The sequence below is a fragment of the Schistocerca americana genome, chromosome X (assembly GCF_021461395.2).
Source record: "Schistocerca americana isolate TAMUIC-IGC-003095 chromosome X, iqSchAmer2.1, whole genome shotgun sequence".
NCBI classification, from domain to species: Eukaryota; Metazoa; Arthropoda; class Insecta; order Orthoptera; family Acrididae; genus Schistocerca; species Schistocerca americana.
The window spans coordinates 32,896,020-32,921,397 of NC_060130.1; the positions used below are offsets into that span (position 1 = coordinate 32,896,020).

A 25,378-nucleotide genomic window follows, 5' to 3' on the forward strand; every position below is an offset into this window, starting at 1 on the left:
AGGTGATAGAAAAACATTAGAGACGCAAGATGCTGGAATACTGAATAGGTGTGATTGATGCTGCAGATGATTTTGTGGAAGCTCTTAAAAAAATTGATGTTTTAAGTGTTATTCATTGATTGCTGAAGCTTGGAATCTAATTCCTCCAGTTCCTCTTGTTAGGTCTTGGAAAAAACTCTTAGATCGTAAGGCAACCTAAGTGGTGGGAAGGAGGAGGCAATACCGAAACTCAAGCTGACATAATTTTGGTGAATTTACTGGAGAAGCTGGTTGTAAAGACACACACTTCGAAGACATTGAAGAGTGGATGGAAAATGGCATTTTTTCATGTGACTGAGGATGAAATCGTCCAAATTGTGACCGATCATAAAGCGTTAGAACACTATGTTTCTGATGATGAATCAGAGAAAAATATTCCTCACACATTCTGTTACGAAGTGATCCAAACTGCCCTGGAGTACATCAGCCAACAGGAGGAGACGATTTATCCTGAAATAGTTTGATTTCAATGGTGGAGATGTATTGTTGCAGCAATAGTTTCTCAAGCAAAAAAACAAAAAAAAAAAAAAAGACATTCGTGACTTCGTTACCAAAAAATAAACTCTAATGAAGCATCCTAGAACTTCTATGTCCATAACTTAAAAGGTTTTTTTTTTTTTTAATTTTCTTGAAAGTTCCTCTAGACAGACTTTTCGTTCCTTTGAGTAATCTCTAGATTTGTTTCACAATTTTGTTCAGTAGTTTATTTTTTATTCAAAAGAGCAGGTAATAAAATTAAAACTCCTGTTTTTTCCTGCTGCCAAATAAGGGAGATTTTTTTCTGTAAGAATGCAAAATAAACGAGCTTTGTTATACAGCATTTAAAAACTTTGAGTTTTCAATCATAGTTTGGTGCCTTTTTAACATGTCAACACAATTTTTTCAGTAAAAAAGTACAGGGTTGTTTGCAACTGTATCAGAAACATTTTACATACCCTACGCACGTTTTACGATCGTATTTCGCAATATTGACACAATTTGGAGTGTTCACATGTGAAAACAGGGGGACTTTGATTTATCTGAAATTTTCGTTATCGGAACCGGCCACCGTCCTGATCATTTCGGATAAACAGGAGTTCACTGTAATAGACTCCTTGCAACATGCTGTGTCATACAGCTAGGAGCAGCCAGACTATGGCATTGCCATCCTGCGCATAGGCTGCCATTAACACTCAAGCAAATGACTGCATGCGAAGTGGTGCCATGATCGAGAAGTATGGACTGCTAATGAATGGTGTCACATTCTGTTCACTAATGAGTCCCAGTCCTGCACTGCTCCAAATGACTATCGTGGAGAAGTTTGACAGTGACCCGGGGAGATTGGGAGAGGTCCCATTCTTCCACATTTTTGGGGGGGGGGGGGGGGTCACAAAGGAGTCCCATGGTGTGGGGAGCCATTGGGTATGACTTCAAGTCACGGCTTGTAATGGCCGAGGGAACTCTGATGGTACAGCAGTGTGTAATAGTATTGTGGTGCTATTTTTCAACAGGCCAGTGCTTGTCCACATGTAGTATGTGTCTCTTTAAATTGTCTGTGTGATGTTGATATACTCCGGTGGCCAGCAAAATCCCCATATCTGTCCCCGATAGAACATTATGGGACCAACATGGACGTCAACTCCGTCCCACTGCCTGTATCCATGATTGCAATGTCCAGTTACAACAGTTGTGGATCACCTTTCTCAGGAGGGTATGCAGCAGCTTTACGACATCCTCCCGCACTGTCCAGGCCAGACAGGGTGCATTGCTGTATTGATAAGTGGGCTCAAACTGATAAGTTCTGTGTAAATTTGACTCTGTTTTGTTATCACTGAAATAACATCACATATCCTCTAAATTCGCTATGTTTCAATTTGTTTTCTCCCCACCTTCTGAGTGTCTCACTTTTTTTCAAGCAGTGTAATTTAAGACAGACATAAGAATATGAAAATGGGATGGCATATCACATTGCTATTCAACTATGCCCCTAAGAAAATTGTAAGGTAATGGAGAAGAGCAGGTGCACTATTACACTGACTAGAACGTAAACTTAAAGATAGAATTATATTGTGTAACCTATACCGATGACATAATACTAATTGACAAAAACATTACTGATGTCCTAAAGCAATTTGAAATATTAAGGGAGCAAGCTAGGAAAATTGGACTACTAATTTCACCTGGAGAAAAAATTCTTGGCTGATACCAAAATGGCACTAGTTGAACTTATATAGGCAACAACATAGTATTTGGTGTTAAAGAGTTTAAATAATTAGGTGAAAAAGACCACTGAACATCATAATGAAAAGAAGGCCATAGAATCCAGACTTCAGAAAATACAAACTGTCTCTCAGTTAACTAAAAGTATTTTTCCTGGAACTTTAAAATCTAACATTGTACAACAGTGATCAAATTAGAATTTCTTTATGCATGAGAGAGACTCTTTGTCCAACACAAGACATGAAAACAGCAAACTGAATTAGAAGAATGTAAAATTGTAGTAAAAATCTTAGGCCCAAGAATAAAAGATGGAACACATCACACAGAACCCAGCGTGAAATCTCCAGGCAAATTCCTAAAAACTCTTGTTACAATGTGTCTCCAAAGAATCCAACTTGTGGGACATACAGAAAGAATGTGTCCAAACAGGCAGCTCATTGGATTCCCACATACTTGAAAAATAAGATCCAACTGATGAAAACAAACAGGAAGAGACCTTAAGAAATTGGAATCACTACATTTACAGTATTCTGATGTAGTGATGAGTCACACAGAGTGCAGTTTCACAGTAGCTTGATCGATGCTTGTACTTGTGTATGTAGTATATGCAAGTGTGTACAGCGTCTATTCTGGTGTACTCACAATATGCTAATTTAGTGGCCGAGCAGTAAACCGGATCCCTACTCGGTTCCAGTGTGCTGTGCTAATTATTCTTCTTCACTTGACATTTATGCTTGGAGCTGCAAGAGAGGTCATTTTCCAGATAGTGCCACAAAAACAACAAATTCTCAGATATCAGTTTAACTTACACGCTTCAACATCATAGACAACATTTCACATTAATATGTTGCAGAACACTAGATTAGTGTTAAAATTGCCAGAGTAAACATTGTTCTCCATGTGACAGATTGTCACCCGACGTCCAAAATCGATAAATTTTATATCTCTGCACAGAGAAGCAGCTGGTTGGTCATTGTCATGTGTGGTGCTAATCAATTGGTGGAGCTCGTTGCTGGCACAGTGTCACCACAGAGTAAGTGGCCCCTCATCCCAGCAGGTGGCGATGTTTTAACACCCGTATAGCTCCCCAGACTTACCACGTCTGTGGATAACTCCGTCTCTGCACAGAACTTCCCACATTTCCCACACAGTGGGCCATAGTGTCTTTTACACACAATAAATCTTCAAACTTATTTCATTGGCTAAGTTAAATTTCGAGTGTGACATGCTATTTCGAAAAAAATAGCAAACGGTAGACATGGATGTTATTGTGACTCTTTCCTAAGGCAACATTTGTGTATTACACTTGTAGAAGTGCACTGCAAAATAAAACAGTAGACCATAAGTTCAAACAATGGAAACTCCAGGTTGGAATATCAGCAGTGTAGGAAAAGATAGAGTGCTAATTACCATAAAGATGGCACGTTAAAATGCAGACAGGCACAGTTAAGACACTTACACATAAGCTTTTGGCCACAACCTTCATCAGAAAAAGAAATAGAAATACACACCATTCATTCACACAAGCAAGCACACCTCACACACACATGACCGCCAACTCCGACAGCTCAGAGCAGAATGCTAGTCTGTAAGTTTGCTACACAATAAAATAATTATTCTGAGCTACAAGAAAAATGGATTCAAAGAACTAAACTGCTTGAAGAAAAAAAAGGGAAGCTCCCTGAAGCAACGTAGTTTCACGAGTGTGCATACCAGTGGTAAATTATGAGAGTCGCAACTCTCTGAAATGGATACAAAGGCCACCAGATTGCATTAGCTTTGTTTGTGTCTCGGATTGTTACCATGAATGGTAGGAGCTATAAGAGATGTGAAGAGTGTAAGATGTTGAGTGATCCCTGTGAAGGACACAGATGCCCTGTACTTCTGTGAGTCAGCATTATCAGCACGTAACAAAATTTGAAGGGGCCTAATTGTGTGTCTCCATTTGCCAGGCTGATTGAATTATGCAATATGCAGATTTGTGAGACATTCAGATGTGGTAGTGGCCCCATGTTGGACTGCTTGGGAACGTAAGGGCGGCGTGCTTGTCAGCAAGCTTCCAGTTGACCGTGTCTGACGAGCCCATGGGAGAATCGCTGTAATGTACACCGAGCACATTGTAACCCTTTCACACCTGCACCTGTCATGTGATCAGCAGTGAGTCACATTCTGCAAGACCCGCGATTGCAGTTGTCAGTCAGTATGACAACGACATAGGGAGAGGGCGTGTGGGGCAGCATCGGATATGACTTCAGGTCACTCTGACAGCACAGCAGTATGTCATGGACATCCTATATCCTCATTTGCTACCTCCATGTCCAACGGAGTTACAAGAGACAGAGCAGTGAAAACATATCCAGTTGTTGACTCACAAAATGATTTTGAGCTGTGACGCATATAGTCTTAAGTGAATCATTCATACAAAAAGAAAAGAAGAAGAAGCTAAAGTCAGAATGTGAAAAAATTGGAGAATGGAATAGATATTTGAAGACTTCACACTTGAAACTCCCAGTTTTCCTATTGTGAAAGTGCCTTTGTGACCATATGCATTTCACTGACGATAAACTTTTTTTTTTCCCCCTGGGTCTTGGCTCCATATTTTTTCATCCAGTTGAGTCAGAATACTTGCATAGTATTTGTGAGGTATTGTTTCAGTCTTGCAAGCTAATCTAAAATACAAATCCCTTTTGCATCCTAGAAAACAATGACCACTCTTTCTCTCCGATGAAGTCACCTTGGCTATTTTTGTGCAACTGCTGTTTCATTTCGGTCATCTCTCATCCACGGGAACAGATTGGTGCATAGAATCAGTTGTGAGTCAGATTGTCCCAAATTGTTTTTCACATTAGGTTGTAGTGAGGCTTCAACAGATATGCCACTCACTTTCTGGTACAGCCACGGCATCAACTGTTTTGCACATCTTTTTAATTACTGATCTTGCAATATCACACTGTGTTCTTTCTCAGCATTTTCATATTTGATTGTAATTCTAGGAAATTGTTCATGAGTCATCTTACAGACATATGCCACATATGAATTCAGCCACCCATTCCTTAACTGTTGACTATGAAGGAACTCCCCTCATGAACCATGGACCTTACCGTTGGTGGGGAGGCTTGCGCACCTCAGCGATACAGATGGCCGTACCGTAGGTGCAACCACAATGGAGGGGTATCCGTTGAGAGGCCAGACAAACATGTGGTTCCTGAAGAGGGGCAGCAGCCTTTTCAGTAGTTGCAGGGGCAACAGTCTGGATGATTGACTGATCTGGCTTTGTAACATTAACCAAAACGGCCTTGCTGTGCTGGTACTGCGAACGGCTGAAAGCAAGGGGAAACTACAGCCATAATTTTTCCCGAGGACATGCAGCTCTACAACTAGACTAGAGGAAGAGATCGGTTGGTAGGACATGTTTTGAGGCATCAAGGCATCACAAATTTAGCATTGGAAGGCAGCGTGGAGGGTAAAAATCGTAGAGGGAGACCAAGAGATGAATACACTAAGCAGATTCAGAAGGATGTAGGTTGCAGGAGGTACTGGGAGATGAAGAAGCTCGCACAGGATAGAGTAGCATGGAGAGCTGCATCAAACCAGTCTCAGGACTGAAGACCACAACAACAACAACATGAATGAACTGACTCCTAATAAGTAAGATGATGCCTGTAGAAAAGTACAGCAAAACAGTAATCTCAAAAAAGGACAGGATAGACAGCACATTCTGTAGGACATATTAAAAATGATTGGTAAAAGAGACTTGGCATGTTAAATGCAGCTTTTGATTACATGATAATTGAATTGGATAGATAAACAATCTACTCGCTAAGTGGCGGCAGAACACACACTTAAAAGAAGATTATAATTAGGCGAGCTTTCAGAGCCAGTAGCTCATTCTTCAGGCAGAAGGGTTGAAGTGGAAGGAAGAGGGGTGAAGGATAGGTCTAGGAAAAAGGTTAGATTTTGAGAAAGTTACCCAGAACTGCAGATCAGGGGAGACTTTCCAGATGGGATGAGAAGGAAAGACTGATTCCACGTCTACATACATACTCCACTAGCCAGCATATGGTGCATGGCTGAAGGTACCCTGTCTCACTACAATAGTCTGAATAAAATTACTTGATAGTTGACATCAATCACTTGCTGCAACAATGTTGCCACATTGGCTACCAGCTACCGTTTGGTTACAGGTGACAACAAACAAGCGGCTCACTTCACAAATTATGTTAAATGTTTAACACAGAGCAATTTTTCTAGTGGCTGGTGCAAGGTATGTCAGAAATGTTGGATACTCTGTTGACTATTGATTTAAAGTGACCAGTGACTGAACTGGGGCAGACAACGCGTTTTGTATCCCTGACTGTAAACTTGTGTCCTAACCCAGCTGAGAAAATTGTGGTCAACAGTCTGCAGCAGTACTAATATCATTATCGCTTTGTTCATGGCGATTAAAGCTAACCCTTAAGGGTAAACTCAAGACAACAAAAACTCAATTTCAGGGCTGAAAGCAAATTGAAATTTCTCCGTGTCATTTGTTACCTGTAACTATCCTTAAACTAGCTGCACATGCTGCCATGTTTGAAACCAGTGAACAGTCCGTGTGGGCCCTTAGTCGTGGATTATAGATGACTGAGACAGATTCCAAATGAAGAAATAATGACAAGATGAAAAATAAGACCAAATAGAACAGGCAAAACAATGATGAAAAATGATGCAGCGAAGTATTAAAAATAAAAAAATACATTTAAACCAATTAATTGAATGAAAATAATAATCACACTCATTTGGTTAGATTTAGAATTAAAAATTTTGCTACATTGATGAGATTCAAACCTACGACATGCTACACATTAGATTAATCTGCCAACCATTGTGCTATGCCACAGCACTGCATGAAGTATTTATATATGTGAATGTAGTGACCCAGTTCCAACTATGAATTGCAACCTTAAAAATTTCAGTTTCACGCAGTGTAGTGAAAAGCTTATCTAATGTAAGATGATCTCTGTGAATATGATAACTATAAGTATGATACTGAATTACACCTTGTGCTGATTTATTCAGTAGTGTTTGGTTAGTGCTATGAATGAAATATGTGTCTTTCATTAGCATTGTTAATGTGTGTTGTTTTTGGTGTAGTTATCATGTGTCATGAAATACATAATAAAAGTGTCGGGCTCATAATTCGGGATACAAATACATCAAGAAAGAATGCTGTACCAGGAATTGGAAGTGACTGGCCAATTTTGGTGGATTTTGGCAACAGCAGACAGTTCAAGCGTGACGCTGACAACTCTTATTGGCGTTTGAAGTGCCATCTATCAAGTAATTTTAATTTGACTGTAGTCAGTTCCTTTCCCGTTCCATCTGCCAATCGAGTGGGGAAAAAGTGAATGTCTATATGCCTCTCTATGAGTCCTAATTTGTCGTCTCTTATCTTCGTGGTCCCTATGCGTAATGTATGTTGGTGCAAGCAGAATTGTTCTGCAGTCAGCACAGTGTTCCTCAAAATCCCTCCAGGGATTCCCATTTGAGTTCCAGAAACATCTCCATAATACTTGTATGTTGTTGTTTCAACCTACTGTTAACAAATCTAGTATCCTGCCTCTGAAATACCTCAATGTCTGCTTTAATTTGACCCCTTGCGCATCCCAGACACTCAAACTGTACTCAAGAAGAGATCACACTAGCACCCTATATGTGATGTCCATCACAGCTGAGCCACACTAGTAAAATCCACCCAACAAACGAAAGATGATTATTCACCCTCCCTACCATGACCCTCACAAGTTTGTTCCATTTCATATCACATTGCAAAGTTATGTCCAGATATTGAAACAATATGACTTCTTCATTCATGACACTACTAATGCAGGATTCTGGCATTATGGATTTGTTTTTCCAACTCATTTGCAGTAACTTATATTTTTCTACATTTAGGGTTAGCTGTCATTTATTGCACCAACTGGGAACTTTGTCCAAGTCATCTTTTATCCTCCTAAATCACTCAACAATGACACCTTCCATACACCACATCATCATCAGCAAACAACCATAGATTACTGTCCACTTTGTCCATCAGATCAGTTATGCACATAGAAAATATGAGTAATAGCGCTCCTAGCACACATCCCTGGAACGATCCTAATGATACCCTAGTCACTGATGGACACTCACCGTCGGGATAATGTAGTGGGTTCTATTACTTCAGAAGTCTTTGAGCCACTCACATGTCTGGGAACCTATTCCATGTGCTTGTACCTTTGTTAAAAGTCTGCAGTGAGGCACTATGTCAAATGCTTCTCGGAAATCAAGAAATATGGAATCTGGGTTTGTGAATTTTTGATGGCAAAGTTAGAGGAGCAATGCATCTGCATTAAATTTTCCGTGAAACTCAAGAAAACCTTTACAGAGACACACCAAATGATGCAGGGAGCCTATAGCAATGAGTGCTTAAGCCATACTCGGTGTTACGTATTATTCACACGTTTTAAAAATGGCTTTACAAAAGTCAAAAATGATCCTTGTTCAGGACGCTCTTAGATGTCCCCTGATGACGCTTGTGTCAGGAACGTCAACGAAATTGTGTGTGCCAGTCGAAGATTCACTGTCCGAGAGATTGTAGAAGAATGTAACATTTCAATTGGATCATGTTATGAAATGACACAGCATCTTGGAATGCATTGTGTTGCCGCCAAGTTCATTCCACGGCTCATGAGTCAAAACCAAAAAAACTTTTTGGATCTCACAAAAGAGAATGAGATGTTCCATGTGAGAATAGTATGACCCCTGCAGACTTCTTTTTATTTCCAAAGTTGAAAAGGATGAAGTTTTGCAATGGTAGATGAGATAAAAGAAAATTCGCAGACGGCACTTTATGCGACCCAGCAAGAGGTGTGTCAAGACTGCTCCTGGAAGTGGAAATGATATTGGGAGCAGTGTATCAATTGTGGAGGAGAGTATTTCGAAGGAGACAATCCATAGTAACTAAAAGATAAGCATAGAAAATTTTGTGGACAAAGTTCTGGAATTTTTTGAACAGACGTCGTATGACAAAAGAGCATGCTGAGTTGCCCATGAGTGATGCTTTGTACTAATTTGTGGACATAAACTTATTGGTCACCATGAAGCTGATTAGATTCAAACCCAGAATATGTACAAGAATTCTGCAGCAAACTGATGTTACGGATTGGTCTGTAATTTCGTAGGTCTGTTCTTTCGCCCTTCGTATTTACAGGAGACGCCTCTGTATTTTTTTCCCCAGTTGCTTAGGTCTTTCTGCTGGGTGAGAGATTCACAATAAATACAAGCTAAGTAAGGGTCCAGTGCCATATAGCACTCTTTGTAAAACCAAATTGAGATTCCATCTGCAACTGGCGACTTATTTGTTTTTAATTATTTCAGGTGTCAGGGATGCTTACGAGGGTGGTTTGAAAAGTTCTTGAAACAGAATAGAAAAAAAGTACTTATGTCACTGAAACTTTTTTGTTTTTCAATGTACCCTGCTTGTAGATTAATTCACTTGGTCCAACAGTGTTCCAATACCTTGATCCCATCTCGACAATGATTTTCCTCCAGGCCTACAAAATAGTTATCAATTCAGGCTACCAATTCTTCATTTAAGTGAATCTTCATCCACAAAGAAAAATTTTCAGTTTAGGGAAGAGGCACGTGTGGCAACAATTCATACCTTAGTTTGTGTAATTTTACCATGGCGATGGCACACGCGTGTGAGCGTGCATTGGCTTGATGCTAGATGACTTTCTTCCTTATTAAACCTGGCCTTTTTCGCATACCTTTTGTTATAATTTGTCCAGAAGGTTAGCATAGTATTCTCCAGTAATTGTTTGCCCAGTGGGGAGACAATGTACAAACAGAATCCCCTTCTCATCCCAGAACACTGATGCCATGATCTTCCCCGCTGAAGGAATTTGGTGGCGCATCCCAGAACACTGACGCCAAGTCCTTCCCCGCTGAAGGAGTTTGGCGGCAGAGATTCAGCTTGTTTCCACTGCTTTGATTGTTGCTTTGTCTCTGGGGTACAGTAGTAAAACAAAGTTTCTTCGTGGTCACAAACCAGCACAAAAGATCTTGTTTGTTTCTCCTAAAACAGGCCAAACATTGTTGTGATATGTCCATTCTCATGCGTTTTTGACCCAGCGTCAAGAGTCGCGGCACCCATCTTGTGAATACGTTTCAGATACATCTGGCAAGCGTGAGCAATTTCATGCCCTCTAAATTGGTGATCCTCCTTGATCATTATGCGCACTTTTGCAATGATTTCTAGAGTAGTGACACATCTTGGCTGACCTATTCATGGATGATCATCATCTAAGCTCTCCTGACCAAATTTAAATTCATTTATCCACTTGGCAACAGTTGAAGACAAAGGAGCAGAGTCCCCTGGTGTATTCTGGAAATCGGCATGAATGTCCTTCGCTTTCATACCTTTCTTTATGAAGTTCTTAATTACTGCTTGAATCTCGACCCCCCCCCCCCCCCCCCCCCCCACCCTCCTGTACCATCCCGTCATTGCAGATCACTACACAGGAACAACAACAGAGCCGTGTCACTGCCACAGCTCTCTTCCAAGAGCACTGACATGGCATGTGTTTACAGGCAACAGTCCAACGAATATCATGTGAACAACTTGTGCTAGCGCTGACCTCTTGTGGTGATTGTTGTTAGGTGTCTTTGTGCTATTGTCAAATGACGGTATGTTTATATGATTCTCTTGCATGAATGATTTCTGGAATGCAAAATTTAAAACATTTATCTCCTACTGCCACACCAGACTGGTCAAGTGACTTGATGGAAAACTTTGACTCACTTAGCGATTTTACATAGGACAATAATTTCCCCTGCTTCTCAGCCAGATCTTTTGCTGAGGTATGACAGTGGTAGTAACCTTTCCTTGTTGGCATTTGGCATTCTCTTTTGAACTAAGAGTGCAGTAGCTTTTCCTTCCTCAGTATTTTCTGAATTTCATTGTTAAACCACAGTGGCTCTTTTGCATCCATAATTCGTTTACTAGGTACAGACTTGTTGAGAGTGCAATTCACGATCTATTTAAGCTTTGACCATAATCTCTCTACGTCCATCTTAATGGAACTAAGTGATGTCAGTTCTGTCTAAGTGAGATGCTAACATCTGCTTATCTGCTCTTTCTGGCATGAACATTTTCCTAGCCTTCTTGACTGATTTATTAATTTTTGTAGTCTTAGTTGTTATGATGTTATCATGATTATTAATCCCCATCTCTATGCTGAAGTCATTGATGATATCTGGGCTGTTTGTAACTACAAGGTCTAAGATATTTCCATTGCATGTGGCGTGCCAAACTAGGTGCTCAAGACAATTTTCGAAAACCACATTCAAAAGTGCTTCACAAGATTGACTGCACCCCCTGAAATAAAGCCATAGGCTACTATCTATACTCAGTAGGCTAAATTAACCTCCAACTAGCATTGCATGATCTAGGTATTTACGTGCTACTGTCTGTAGACTTTCTTTGAATGGCTCCAAAACTGTCATAGCAGAACCGGGTGGATGATTAAAACATCCATTAATTAACGTGATTTCACATAGACTTGTTATAGGCAACCAGGTAACTTCACTGTCACAATCAGCTTTGACCTCAGTAGAGACAATGGACACTCCCTCTCCTACAGTGTCTAACCTGCCTTTCCGATATATATTCCATTAATCACTAAATATGTGAGAGCTTTCTACTCTGGGTTTCAGCCAGCTCTCAGTCTCTGAGAATAATTTGAGTGGGAGACTTTCCTGGATGGCAGTAAATTCGGAAACTGTGTTACAAGTACTTTGACAACTGATAAAATTTTGACAATCTACACTGGAGTGAATTCAAAAGATAAACCTCAACCAACATTGAATGTATCTTGGTGATAAAGAGCCAAAATAAATAAATTGATGATTTTATTCCATTTCATCTGATTGAATGAAACACACACAGCATAACTACTCTGAAAACAACTATAGTGCGGATTACATTTACTATCATACATGTGGCACTCTGAGAACATTTCACCTTGTCATAGTAGTCCTGTGTTTTGGAACTAGGCAGTGCTTCATTTCACAAAGCGAAAGGAATAGCTTGTGTAAAAAAAAAATAAGAGGAAATAGTGGTTGCTGGTGTTTTTAACACTATCATTCAATTTAGTTCCTACTGTGAACTTTGCAGCTAGGATATGTAAATGCTCTGAGACTGCTATTGATAATATCTTTATGAACAAATCTAGGGGAAAAAAGTCATATCACAAAACCAATAGTAAATGGACTATCTGATCACGACGTGCAGCATCTTGTGTTAAATGTTGAAACTTGTCAGGATAAAAAAATATTAAATCTGAGTACAGGAGGATAATAAATAAGCCAGAAATTGAGGAATTCAGGAAATTGCTCAAAGACATGAACTGGAGAGATGTTTACCTGACTCAAATGGAAAATACAAAGCATTTATTAATAAAGTTACCTCCTCTTTTGAAAATTGTTTTCCCCTAAAGGTAACTCAGATCACACAGAAGTCAAAAGATAAACCATGGATTACACAAGGAATAAAGATATCATGTGGGGCAAAAAGGAGACTGTATCTACTACCTAGGAACATTTCTGATATTAGAATTGTAATGCATTGCAAAGAATACTGCAAAATATTGAATCAAGTAATCCAGAAATCGAAGTAGCTTTATTAAGAGAAAAAGATAATTGTATCGGGCAACAAAATAAGAACTGTATGGGATATAGTGGAGACAGAGAGAAGTGGGGCCAAAAAGGAAGTGGAACAGATAGCTCTAAAAGTAAATGAGACTTTGGTAACAAGTGCATGTAGTGCTGTAAATCTCTTAAGCAAGACTTAATTTTTGTTACTGACGGCTCGGGGTTATCAGGTTCGGTGAATGGTGCAATGGAGTATCTGGGACCAGTCTTTGAAGAACATCGTGTAGAACCTATTCGAGGAACTTTGAATTCCAACCATTGCTTCTCAGTATACTTACTCCTTAATGAAATTTGATGCAAGTTATATATCTATATTTCCAACAAATAGCTCAATACATATTATCAATACTAGGAATAAGAACAATCTACATAAAGACCTAAAATCACTTATGTTGGTCCAAAAGGGGGCCCAATATTCAGGAACACACATTTTCAATAAATTACCAGCAACCATTAAAAACTTGGTTTCAGATAAAGCACAGTTTAAACAGAGTTTGAATGACTTTTTGATAGGCAATGCCTTCTACTCTACAGATGAATATCCTAACAGAGACTGTTAGGCCAGCGTAAGTAAAAATATGTTAGATTTAAGTTTTGACAGTACTTGGTTGCAACAGTCAATATTAGGTATTTTGTGTATGCTGAATTTATTAATAGTGCATAACATAAATTTATTAATAGTGCATAACAATGTTTCCCCCCCCCATGAACCATGGACCTTGCCATTGGTGGAGAGGGTTGCGTGCCTCAGCGATACAGATAGCCGTACCGTAGGTGCAACCACAATGGAGGGGTATCTGTTGAGAGGCCAGACAAACGTGTGGTTCCTGAAGAGGGGCAGCAGCCTTTTCAGTAGTTGCAAGGGCAACAGTCTGGATGATTGACTGATCTGGCCTTGTAACAATAACCAAAACAGCCTTGCTGTGCTGGTACTGCGAACGGCTGAAAGCAAGGGGAAACTACAGCCGTAATTTTTCCCGAGGGCATGCAGCTTTACTGTATGATTACATGATGATGGCGTCCTCTTGGGTAAAATATTCCGGAGGTAAAATAGTCCCCCATTCGGATCTCCGGGCGGGGACTACGCAAGAGGATGTCGTTATCAGGAGAAAGAAAACTGGCGTTCTACGGATCGGAGCGTGGAATGTCAGATCCCTTAATCGGGCAGGTAGGTTAGAAAATTTAAAAAGGGAAATGGATAGGTTGAAGTTAGATATAGTGGGAATTAGTGAAGTTCGGTGGCAGGAGGAACAAGACTTCTGGTCAGGTGACTACAGGGTTATAAACACAAAATCAAATAGGGGTAATGCAGGAGTAGGTTTAATAATGAATAGGATAATAGGAATGCGGGTAAGCTACTACAAACAGCATAGTGAACGCATTATTGTGGCCAAGATAGATACGAAGCCCACGCCTACTACAGTAGTACAAGTTTATATGCCAACTAGCTCTGCAGATGACGAAGAAACTGAAGAAATGTATGATGAAATAAAAGAAATTATTCAGATTGTGAAGGGAGACGAAAATTTAATAGTCATGGGTGACTGGAATTCGAGTGTAGGAAAAGGGAGAGAAGGAAACATAGTAGGTGAATATGGATTGGGGGACAGAAATGAAAGAGGAAGCCGCCTGGTCGAATTTTGCACAGAGCACAACATAATCATAACTAACACTTGGTTTAAGAATCATGAAAGAAGGTTGTATACATGGAAGAACCCTGGCGATACTAAAAGGTATCAGATAGATTATATAATGGTAAGACAGAGATTTAGGAACCAGGTTTTAAATTGTAAGACATTTCCAGGGGCAGATGTGGACTCTGACCACAATCTATTGGTTATGGCCTGTAGATTAAAACTGAAGAAACTGCAAAAGGGTGGGAATTTAAGGAGATGGGACCTGGATAAACTAAAAGAACCAGAGGTTGTACAGAGATTCAGGGAGAGCATAAGGGAGCAATTGACAGAAATGGGGGAAATAAATACAGTAGAAGAAGAATGGGTAGCTTTGAGGGATGAAGTAGTGAAGGCAGCAGAGGATCAAGTAGGTAAAAAGACGAGAGCTAGTAGAAATCCTTGGGTAACAGAAGAAATATTGAATTTAATTGATTAAAGGAGAAAATATAAAAATGCAGTAAGTGAAACAGGCAAAAAGGAATACAAACATCTCAAAAATGAGATCGACAGGAAGTGCAAAATGGCTAAGCAGGGATGGCTAGAGGACAAATGTAAGGATGTAGAGGCCTATCTCACTAGGGGTAAGATAGATACCACCTACAGGAAAATTAAAGAGGCCTTTGGAGATAAGAGAACGACTTGTATGAATATCAAGACCTCAGATGGAAACCCAGTTCTAAGCAAAGAAGGGAAAGCAGAAAGGTGGAAGGAGTATATAGAGGGTCTATACAAGGGCGATGTACTTGAGGACAATATTATGGAAATGGAAGAGGATGTAGATGAAGATGAAATGGGAGATATGATACTGCGTGAAGAGTTTGACAGAGCACTGAAAGACCTGAGTCGAAACAAGGCCCCCGGAGTAGACAATATTCCATTGGAACTACTGACGGCCGTGGGAGAGCCAGTCCTGACAAAACTCTACCATCTGGTGAGCAAGATGTATGAAACAGGCGAAATACCCTCAGACTTCAAGAAGAATATAATAATTCCAATCCCAAAGAAAGCAGGTGTTGACAGATGTGAAAATTACCGAACTATCAGCTTAATAAGTCACAGCTGCAAAATACTAACACGAATTCTTTACAGACGAATGGAAAAACTAGTAGAAGCCAACCTCGGGGAAGATCAGTTTGGATTCCGTAGAAACACTGGAACACGTGAGGCAATACTGACCTTACGACTTATCTTAGAAGAAAGATTAAGGAAAGGCAAACCTATGTTTCTAGCATTTGTAGACTTAGAGAAAGCTTTTGACAATGTTGACTGGAATACTCTCTTTCAAATTCTAAAGGTGTCAGGGGTAAAATAGAGGGAGCGAAAGGCTATTTACAATTTGTACAGAAACCAGATGGCAGTTATAAGAGTCAAGGGACATGAAAGGGAAGCAGTGGTTGGGAAGGGAGTAAGACAGGGTTGTAGCCTCTCCCCGATGTTGTTCAATCTGTATATTGAGCAAGTAGTAAAGGAAACAAAAGAAAAATTCGGGGTAGGTATTAAAATTCATGGAGAAGAAATAAAAACTTTGAGGTTCGCCGATGACATTGTAATTCTGTCAGAGACAGCAAAGGACTTGGAAGAGCAGTTGAATGGAATGGACAGTGTCTTGAAAGGAGGATATAAGATGAACATCAACAAAAGCAAAACAAGGATAATGGAATGTAGTCTAATTAAGTCGGGTGATGCTGAGGGAATTAGATTAGGAAATGAGGCACTTAAAGTAGTAAAGGAGTTTTGCTATTTGGGGAGCAAAATAACTGATGATGGTCGAAGTAGAGAGGATATAAAATGTAGGCTGGCAATGGCAAGGAAAGCGTTTCTGAAGAAGAGAAATTTGTTAACATCCAGTATAGATTTAAGTGTCAGGAAGTCATTTCTGAAAGTATTCGTATGGAGTGTAGCCATGTATGGAAGTGAAACATGGACGATAAATAGTTTGGACAAGAAGAGAATAGAAGCTTTCGAAATGTGGTGCTACAGAAGAATGCTGAAGATTAGATGGGTAGATCACATAACTAATGAGGAAGTATTGAATAGGATTGGGGAGAAGAGAAGTTTGTGGCACAACTTGACCAGAAGAAGGGATCGGTTGGTAGGACATGTTCTGAGGCATCAAGGGATCACCAATTTAGTATTGGAGGGCAGCGTGGAGGGTAAAAATCGTAGAGGGAGACCAAGAGATGAATACACTAAGCAGATTCAGAAGGATGTAGGTTGCAGTAGGTACTGGGAGATGAAGAAGCTTGCACAGGATAGAGTAGCATGGAGAGCTGCATCAAACCAGTCTCAGGACTGAAGACCACAACAACAACAACAACAACAATATTTCATTCTGAGAGCGTATTAATTCTGTAAATATTAGCTTCTCCAGTTTACTGTACTGTATTCACCTATTTTGACAATCTCATGACAAATGATCAGGGTAGTATTCATTATATTAAAATGTTTTGTGTTATACATTCTGACATGTTCCACACCCTTGAGAATCATCTCATTTTTTCGGTGTATGTAACGAAAACTGAATCAAATCAAATTCAATCACCATCTCTCATCATGTAATAACTTCACTTCTTCTTCTTCCCTTGTCATCTCCTGTTTTTCCAGTACTCGTCCATCTCCTCCTCATGTTTTTCCCCCTTTATTCTATTCGTGTTGTTCTCAATCCCCTATTTCTTCTGCATCGAAAGCCTTTTATTTTTATTTATTTTTTTTTTTTATCGAGGTGAGTCTTTATGGACTGCGTGGTAACAACCGACTTCACTGTAGTGTCCAGGTCTTGTTCTTGCTCCAGCTTTGACTTCCTGCCAGTATCTTCTGAGCCCCTCTAAGAAGTACCTTTTTATGCCCTTCAGATAAGGGTCCTCACTGTCTTTCGGATGTTGATGCCATGTTAAAACCTTGGTAGTTGGTCACCAATCTTCTAAATTTGTTCCTTTCAGGAATTTCTCTCTGAGATACCAATCTGCTTAAGATCTTTTTCACATTCTTTGAACCATCTCGGCGTCGTTTTCTTAGATAGGATGAAACTCTGTATTCTTTTTGATAGTCGATCACCGTCCATTTTCATGAGATGACCATAAAATAACAATCATTTCTTTGTAATGGATGCTGTGATAGGTTCTGTCTTGCTGCACGATTCCTCATTTGCTCTCATTCGCCATTGTCCATCGACCCATCTATTACCTTAGGATTTTCCTTAATATCCTACACTCATGCTTTTCCAGCCGCTCAGCTTGACCTTGTCTATTCGTGGTCAAAGTTTTGGATGCTTATAAGCCCTCAGGTTTTACAACTGTATTATAATGTTGGAACTTGGCCCACATACTCATAGACTTTTTGTTATAAGTATTCTTTGTCAGTTGGTATGCTTGGTCTAACTTCCTCATCCTGGCAATTGCTTCTTCTTTTAATCCATTCTCCTGGTGGATGACTTCACCGAGATACCTGAAATTCTTAACTCATCTGATTTTTTCCCAGGTTGGTTATCATCCATTCAGGTCCGTTACAGATGTTCGTTATATATTTTGTCTTTTGAATAGAGATCTGGAGTCTAACTTTTTTCAGCAATTTCTGACAGCCTATTTATCTTGTTGACTGCTGACTCTTTGTTGTTAGCAAAAATGGCCAGGTCAGCCACAAAATCTAAGCAGTCAATGCACACCCCTTTGTTCTTAGGACCAAGTCTGAACCACTCTTCATTTGTTTCTTCTTGGGCTAATAACTTTCTCCACTCTCGAGTGACCTTTTCCAAGACACAATTGAAAAGGAGAGGGATAGTCCATCTCCTCGTCTTATGTCCGTTCTGATTGTAAAGGGTTCAGATACCTCACCCATAAATTTAATTTTTGACACTGTGTTAGTAAGAGTTTGTTTGATCAGCTTTCTTGAGGTATTATCCATCCCAAACTTTTCCAAAATATTCATTAATGCCTGTCAGTCGATGGAGTCATATACTTTTTGAAAATCAACAAACATGACCACATAGTTATTTCTTCCAGTTTTTTGGACCTGATGATGTTCTTCAGGTTAAAGATCTGTTCTGCGCAGGAATCGCCCTTTCGGAAACCAGCTTGATAGTCCCCAATCAGTTGGTTACAATGACCTTCTATTCTATTCTGTATCACTTTGGAGAGAATCTTATATGGAACAGATACTAATGAGGTACCCCTATAGTTACTGACATTCTATTTATCACCTTTTTTGTGTAGACGATGGATTAAAGCTGACTGCCATTCAGTTGGTATCATCCCAGCTCTCCAGATCTCCTCAAAAAGTTGGACTAGTATATCTAGAGTTTCATTATTTGCCAGCTTCAGTAGTTCCACCACTATTGAATCCTCTCCAGCTGCCTTATTATTCTTAAAGTTGTTGATGATCTCTTTGGTCTCCTCTTTACTAGATGGAGATTAGGGGTAGTTTGTGGATTGGGGCACATGCAGGGAATCTTTCTTTCGGTTCATCACAATTAAGTAGGTTTTCAAAGTAACGAGACATGATCTTGCAGTTTTCTTTGTTGGTCAGGCCGAGTGTGGTGTGCATACTGTAAGACCTTCAGTACACACACCATCAGATTATTTGACTTGTTGCTCTAACGAAGTAAGCGAGTGTCAGCAATATGTCTCGTGGTCTTATCATGGTGTGTTTATCTTCTGCCATTCGGTCAGATGATAGAAATGCCACTTGCACGCTTAGAGTAGCAGATTGACGGTGACCAACTTTAAACAGAATTTGATTAATTTTCGCACACATTTACTAAAATAATAACAAATATAAAAATTACTTAACTTGGTTCTGGATGCTATTTACAATTGACAATCTGAAGTTCTTTGGGATTGGTACGTTAATCTTATTCTCACATATATTTCAGATACTTGACAAAAGTGTCTATACATTTATCTTCATGGCTATGTACAGGAATATGGTAATCTTATCAGGCGCAGACTGAATCTTGACTATGGACTGGTACAGACAATTGTAGAACTCGACGGACTGGTACAGACTAATGCAGACTGGTACAGACTAATGCAGACTCATACAGACTGGTGCAGACAAATGCAGACTGACTGATCGAAGGTCTTTACACTCGTTATAATACCTCGCACGTTCATGTATCACTGCGCGAGTGTGATGCGCGAGGAGAAAATGTTCTATGTTAGCAGCAATCTCATTGGCTGCGTTACATATTAATACGCGGATCGGCGGAAGCAGAATTTGGTCCGTCTCTATGGCAGCGCCATCTCATAGTGCGGAGATGGACGAGCGCTGCGCCTGCGCTGTTTTGCTTAGCGGGGCGCACTCTAGTGGGAAATTTGTGTATGCGCTGAATATGCGGAACTATGTGCACAACACTGAGCTTTCCATTTTCGTCTCTAAAACAAAAACTAGGGGCTTGGTATCCTTTCAAATTCGATTTGAACGCCTGATAGAAGTCTCTGACATTGTTTATCTGGAAACACTGATCGATCTATTCTAACTGCTGTTTCTCATGCAATTGCTTAGACCTTCATAGAGTTCTGGCTGCATATTTTCGAACTTCATGGAATACATCAAAATCATCAGGACTCCTGGTAGAATTCCACTTTTTCCATGCACTTGCTGTTTGGGCCACCACCTCACCACAAACCTCATTCCACCATGTATGATTCCTCTTTTTAGCTGTCAGGATTGTAGTATTAGCTGCTTGTTGGATCATGGAGGCAATGTCTGCCCATTTATGGGATTCAACTGTCAGTTACTGGTGGCATTGTTCCAATATGTTTTGATTGATTTTGAGCTTCGCAATATCATATTTATGAATTTTATTTCCGGTTTTCACGGTCTTATTGAGAGGGATGAAATTAATTTTGATCTTGGAGAGGTGATGATCCTTTTAAATTCAGTATTTTATCTGTAAAAAGGTTTCTTTCTATTATTTCTGATTGTTTGATGTTGTTTCTCTCTTATTTCTGTAATCCATGCTATCATTGAGTCCTTCTTCCAGAACTACTCATTCAGTAGAGGTCTCTAAAAAAAAATTAATCTTCTTTTAGCCATTACTTCTGATATTTTCTCAAAATTTTTGTAGATCTCCTCATTACTTCTCATTTTCCAGCCATCTGCAGCTTGTATTGCAACCATTATTTTCTAATAATGCTCCTTTGAGGAACCTCTGTTCTGTCCAGCTTATAGTTCATCATTAGGCATCCTCATCCATATAAACATCCTGGTCATACCACTGTGGGATAGTGTTTTAGTTTTGTTTTTTTAGTTGTACATTTCTTGTTGTAAATATCCTTTATAAAACGATTTGCTCTCTCCAGTTTGCTGACTCTTGCATCTACTGTTAATTCTTCTAGTCCATTTTGTTGTACAGTTTGTCCAATATATTTAAATTTACTTCCTAATGCTATTTTACATTTTTGTTTTTCTAAGAATGTTGATGCATTGTTTGAAATTGTCATCAATGTTGTTTTTTCGGCTGAAATTTTGGGACCAGCTCTCTTTGCTATTTCTTCCAAAAGATTTCTTTCAATAACTGTCTGTCAGATTTTTTGAAAGTATATCAGAATCATCTGCAGAAGCCAGGCAGTTTACCTTAATTCCATTTGTTATTCGTCCTAAAATTATTGGTTCAATTTTGTAATTTTTTTTTTCTCCAAATTCCAGATACTTTCTATTTTTTCTAGAATGCAGTGTTACAGTAAAGGTGATAAACTGTCCCCTTGTCTAACACCAGTTTTTATTTCAAATGGTTGAGATACTTCTCCCATAAATTTAGCTTCAGTCATCCTATTTGCTAGTGTTTTGAGGATTATGTTTGCTTTAATACAAAATTCTTTGATGATTTTACCTATAATTTCTCTGCCTACCAAATCAAAAGTTTTCTTGAAACCAATACATGATACTATTATAGGTTTGGTGATTAGCAGTCTGTGGAGGATTATCGATTTTCTAATAAACATCTGCTCTGTGCAGGGTCTTCCCTTTCTAGAGCTCCTCGAGATTCTCCCAGTTATTTGTCTAAAGTTTCTACAACTCTGTCCAGAGAATTTTTGATAATATTTTGTATACCACTGGCAGAAGTGAGGCATCTCTGCCATTGTTGACATTTTGAGTGTCCCCTTTTTTTCATAGCTGTGGATTAATGCTTTCCATAATCTCTTCAGCTTTCCAAATGTTCTCAAACAGCAGTTGTAGATCATTTGTGTGTTCTGACTATTTCAATAATTTTGCTGTAGTGGAGTCTTCATTTGTTGCTTTGAAGTTTTGGAAGATTTGATGGCTTCATGAATTTATTGCTCTGTTAGTGGAAAATCTTCCTCCAGATGTTGTGGGACTGCTATTATATATTGCTACAATGTGCTGTTATTATTGTTGTTGTTGTTGTTGTTGTTGTTTGGTTGCCTGTTCTTCAGCACTTCCTTTCTGTTTCCTTTATCTATTTGCCGCCATTTTAGCCCATTTACCGGTATTTTCAGCTTGTTCTTCACTTATTTGACCTTTTGGTGGCTCCTCTTGAAGAGATCTTATTTCTCAGCATTTAAAATTACATCATCTGCTGCTCTTTCGCAACTGAATTTCATCATGTCCATCTTCCTTGACTCAAGATCCTGAATTTTCATCCTTAATTCTTGAACAGTCTCATTTCTCTTTTTGTGTTTTCCAGATGAAGAAACTTTTGGTCCTCAAAGCTAAGATTAGTATCAGTTTTTTTATTTGTTTCTGCCTATGGCTGCTATATCTCTTTAGTTAGAATATTTTCTCTCTCTGTATTTGATTATAGTCTAAGTCTGAATATTTTTATAAGTACATTTATTGCTGTAGCAATGAGTAAAATAAATTGTATTGCACTGCCTGTAGCATGTAGCACCATTTTGACTTTTAGTCCTCTTGCTGTACAAAAAGTAGCTTTGATGATTACTTAATGCAAGTATTTTGTAAGAGCTGTGGAACGGTTAGTATCTGTTTATATTTTTCTGATTAATTCAAGCTCGTCAATGCACATCCTGTGTTAAGGAAATATTTGCACTGAATTTACTGTGTGTTAAATATAAGCAGTGGATCCATTGGGGTAGTCTGTTTGGTAGAAATATGTCAAGGTGAACAAAACAGATGGTGAAGGAAGAGAGGGAAAAGATCAACATTTGCTTCTCATCAGCATTATAACTGGGTTGCAACATTCAGTGAAAATTATCTGTGACAGGAAGTTGTCATAAATACATTTTTTGAAGAAACTTTATGTTTGTATAAGCATTTATTAAATTTAAAAAGTTGGATTTCATCTGTTAATACAAAAGATAATGTTTTGCATTGCAGGCATGATGAACCTGTCAAAGATGAAGAATCGGCCAATGATTCTTATTGGAGGATAACAGTATGTATAACTTAAACTTGAGATTCTTGAAAATAAAGCTAGTCAGTATTTCTTAACAGTACTGATTTAAATACATCTAAAAGATCGCTGTTACCTAAATGAAAGTTGACAAGCAAAGTCTTAGTGGACATTTGTATAAAATTGTCATAGGTGTTATTTACAAGAAGAGTAAATAGTTTCAATAGGAATGTGGTGAGACATTTAACAAATGTCATGACCACACATTAATAGGACCTTATAACACTACCATTATGATATTAGTATGCTTTTACGTAAATAACAGAAACCCTGTCTCTATGTTGCCACGTATAACCCTCTTACTAAAATTTAGTTTAGTTTTAAAATAAAATACACTATCGAAGGATAGTCCTGTTTACAGGAAAAGATAATCAATAGAGTTATCCTTCTTACAGGATTTACCGTGTGTTGCGTCTAATGGATAAGTAAATTGGACTATTCACTTCTTTTCCTAAGATCTTACCCAGTGGCTAGATAGGAACACAGTATGAATAATAATATACTGAAGCTAGGAAAACTCATTTCCAAGTTCATTTAGTGGTTTAAAACATGTACTTGATGGTCACCAACCTATCCTGGCAATGAAATAGTGAAGTATTGGAGAAGCAGAAATGTGAATTTTGCCTACTTTCTTGCTACTGTTTAGTTTGGCTCTTCAAATAAATTACCCCACTTAAACAATTTTGGGCTACATCTTTATACATTATGTTTTTAAAAAAGAAAAAGCCCAGTAGATAACTTCAAGGAAGGTAAAAAAAATTAGCCGGGGTGGGGGGGACTACCTTTAGAAAAGCACTTTCCATAATCAAGAAACTTAAATACTTAGACACTAAAGCACACACTTTTTAACTGAACATTTCACTTAAAGAAAACCTCTTTCTTGGTGGAATTTACTTTCAAAACCTGTTATTCTTTGAACTAATTCTGTGTAGCCATCTAACAGGTTCTAGTAACTTGGCTTCACTCTGATTGAATTTTATGTAAGCAAACCATAACACTTTGCAATAGTTAAGAAAACATTTTTATTATTTACACTAAAGCAATTTAAATGGTGCCTCTTTATATTAACTTGGCACTTCATAAGTCTGTAAAACAGGACACTCGGATTAATCAAACACCAGGAAGGAACCCTATACAGATGTATGATAAGGATGAAATAACAGGGTGAGCCAGTTTCCGTAAAGTTCAAGAATGATTATTAAAACACAGTTTAAATTAATGGTTCATGCTGTACAAAGGTAAAAATAGAAAAAAATCTTATCTGGTGGCTGTAGGCTTGGGTGTGGTGAACAGTTATGATGGCTACACTACCCACACTACGGCCTGCAAGTTTCTTGCTGTATGGGCTCAATTTCTCTTCTTGGCTTCATTCAGTTTTACATACAGTAGGTCAACAACTCGCAGCTATACTGTAAGCTGTTTGCAGTCTTCAACCGAGGCATTTTTATGAAAATTTGCAGGCAAAGCTTCTGCTCCACAAAGGAGTTACCTCAATCACTGCTGCCTTCAGACTGTGTGACTTACTTCCCGAACTTGCTCAAGGTAGCACGCCAATTCGCCTTTCGCACCTCTTCCGTGCGCCACAGCCATTTTCGTTTCAAACAAAAGCACACTGGTTTTTACATAACACCTATTTCTTACATTGTTCGTAAGCATGACCATTTCTTAAATTGTCAAATTTACATCAACATGAACAATTTATACACACACATATTTTTAAATACAAAATGTTATCAAAACATTATTTAGACACTTGGTATCCTTTGTAGAGGACTTGGGCAGGTTTGTCCCAACCTAGTACACATTATTTTGTTACTTCCCTTCAGATATTCCATTTAGCTTCATCTACAATAATTCCCAATGTTCTGACTTTTGAGGTGTCCAGTGTGGGTTGCTCTCCACTTCCTGGGTGTATTGTATCGAGTTAGCTTTTTCAAATTTCCATGAGGGTTTATCAATGTATTTTGTAACTGATATTTCAGCACCAATGATAACTTTTGTGAGCCAATGTACACTCCTTGAAAAATGTTTAGGTACTACTATTGAGTGATTCAGTGGTAATTTGTTCTCATCAGTGGAAAAGATGGATGGGTCAGGTTTTGTATCAGTTTCCATCTGCCTGCCCAAAATTCCTTGGCATCAAACTTAGATAATTTCTTGTGTGTTGATCCATTCGAACAATGGTTCTCTATTTTTGTCTCTATTTATGTATCTCCAGGTTGTGTTTTGGAATTAAAATCTTAAACATATACGTGCTGTCTAGTTGCTGTGTGTAAGACTAGTGTCAGACACTTTCCGTTAGGTGATTTGTGGACTGATGTAATAACCAGGCCTTTGAGTTTTATCCTAATTACTTCTA

At 38.8% G+C, this 25,378-nt stretch overlaps 1 protein-coding gene across 1 annotated transcript in view; it reads left to right on the forward strand.

Moving 5' to 3' along the window:
- Positions 1–22,999, forward strand: part of LOC124554984 (molybdenum cofactor biosynthesis protein 1-like) — a 78,900-nt gene extending 55,901 nt beyond the window's left edge. Inside the window, exon 6 of the mRNA XM_047128722.1 lies at positions 22,944–22,999. Within this exon, the coding sequence (XP_046984678.1) occupies positions 22,944–22,999 (56 nt within the window). The remainder of the gene's footprint in view (positions 1–22,943) is intronic.
- The last annotated feature ends 2,379 nt before the right edge of the window (positions 23,000–25,378 follow it).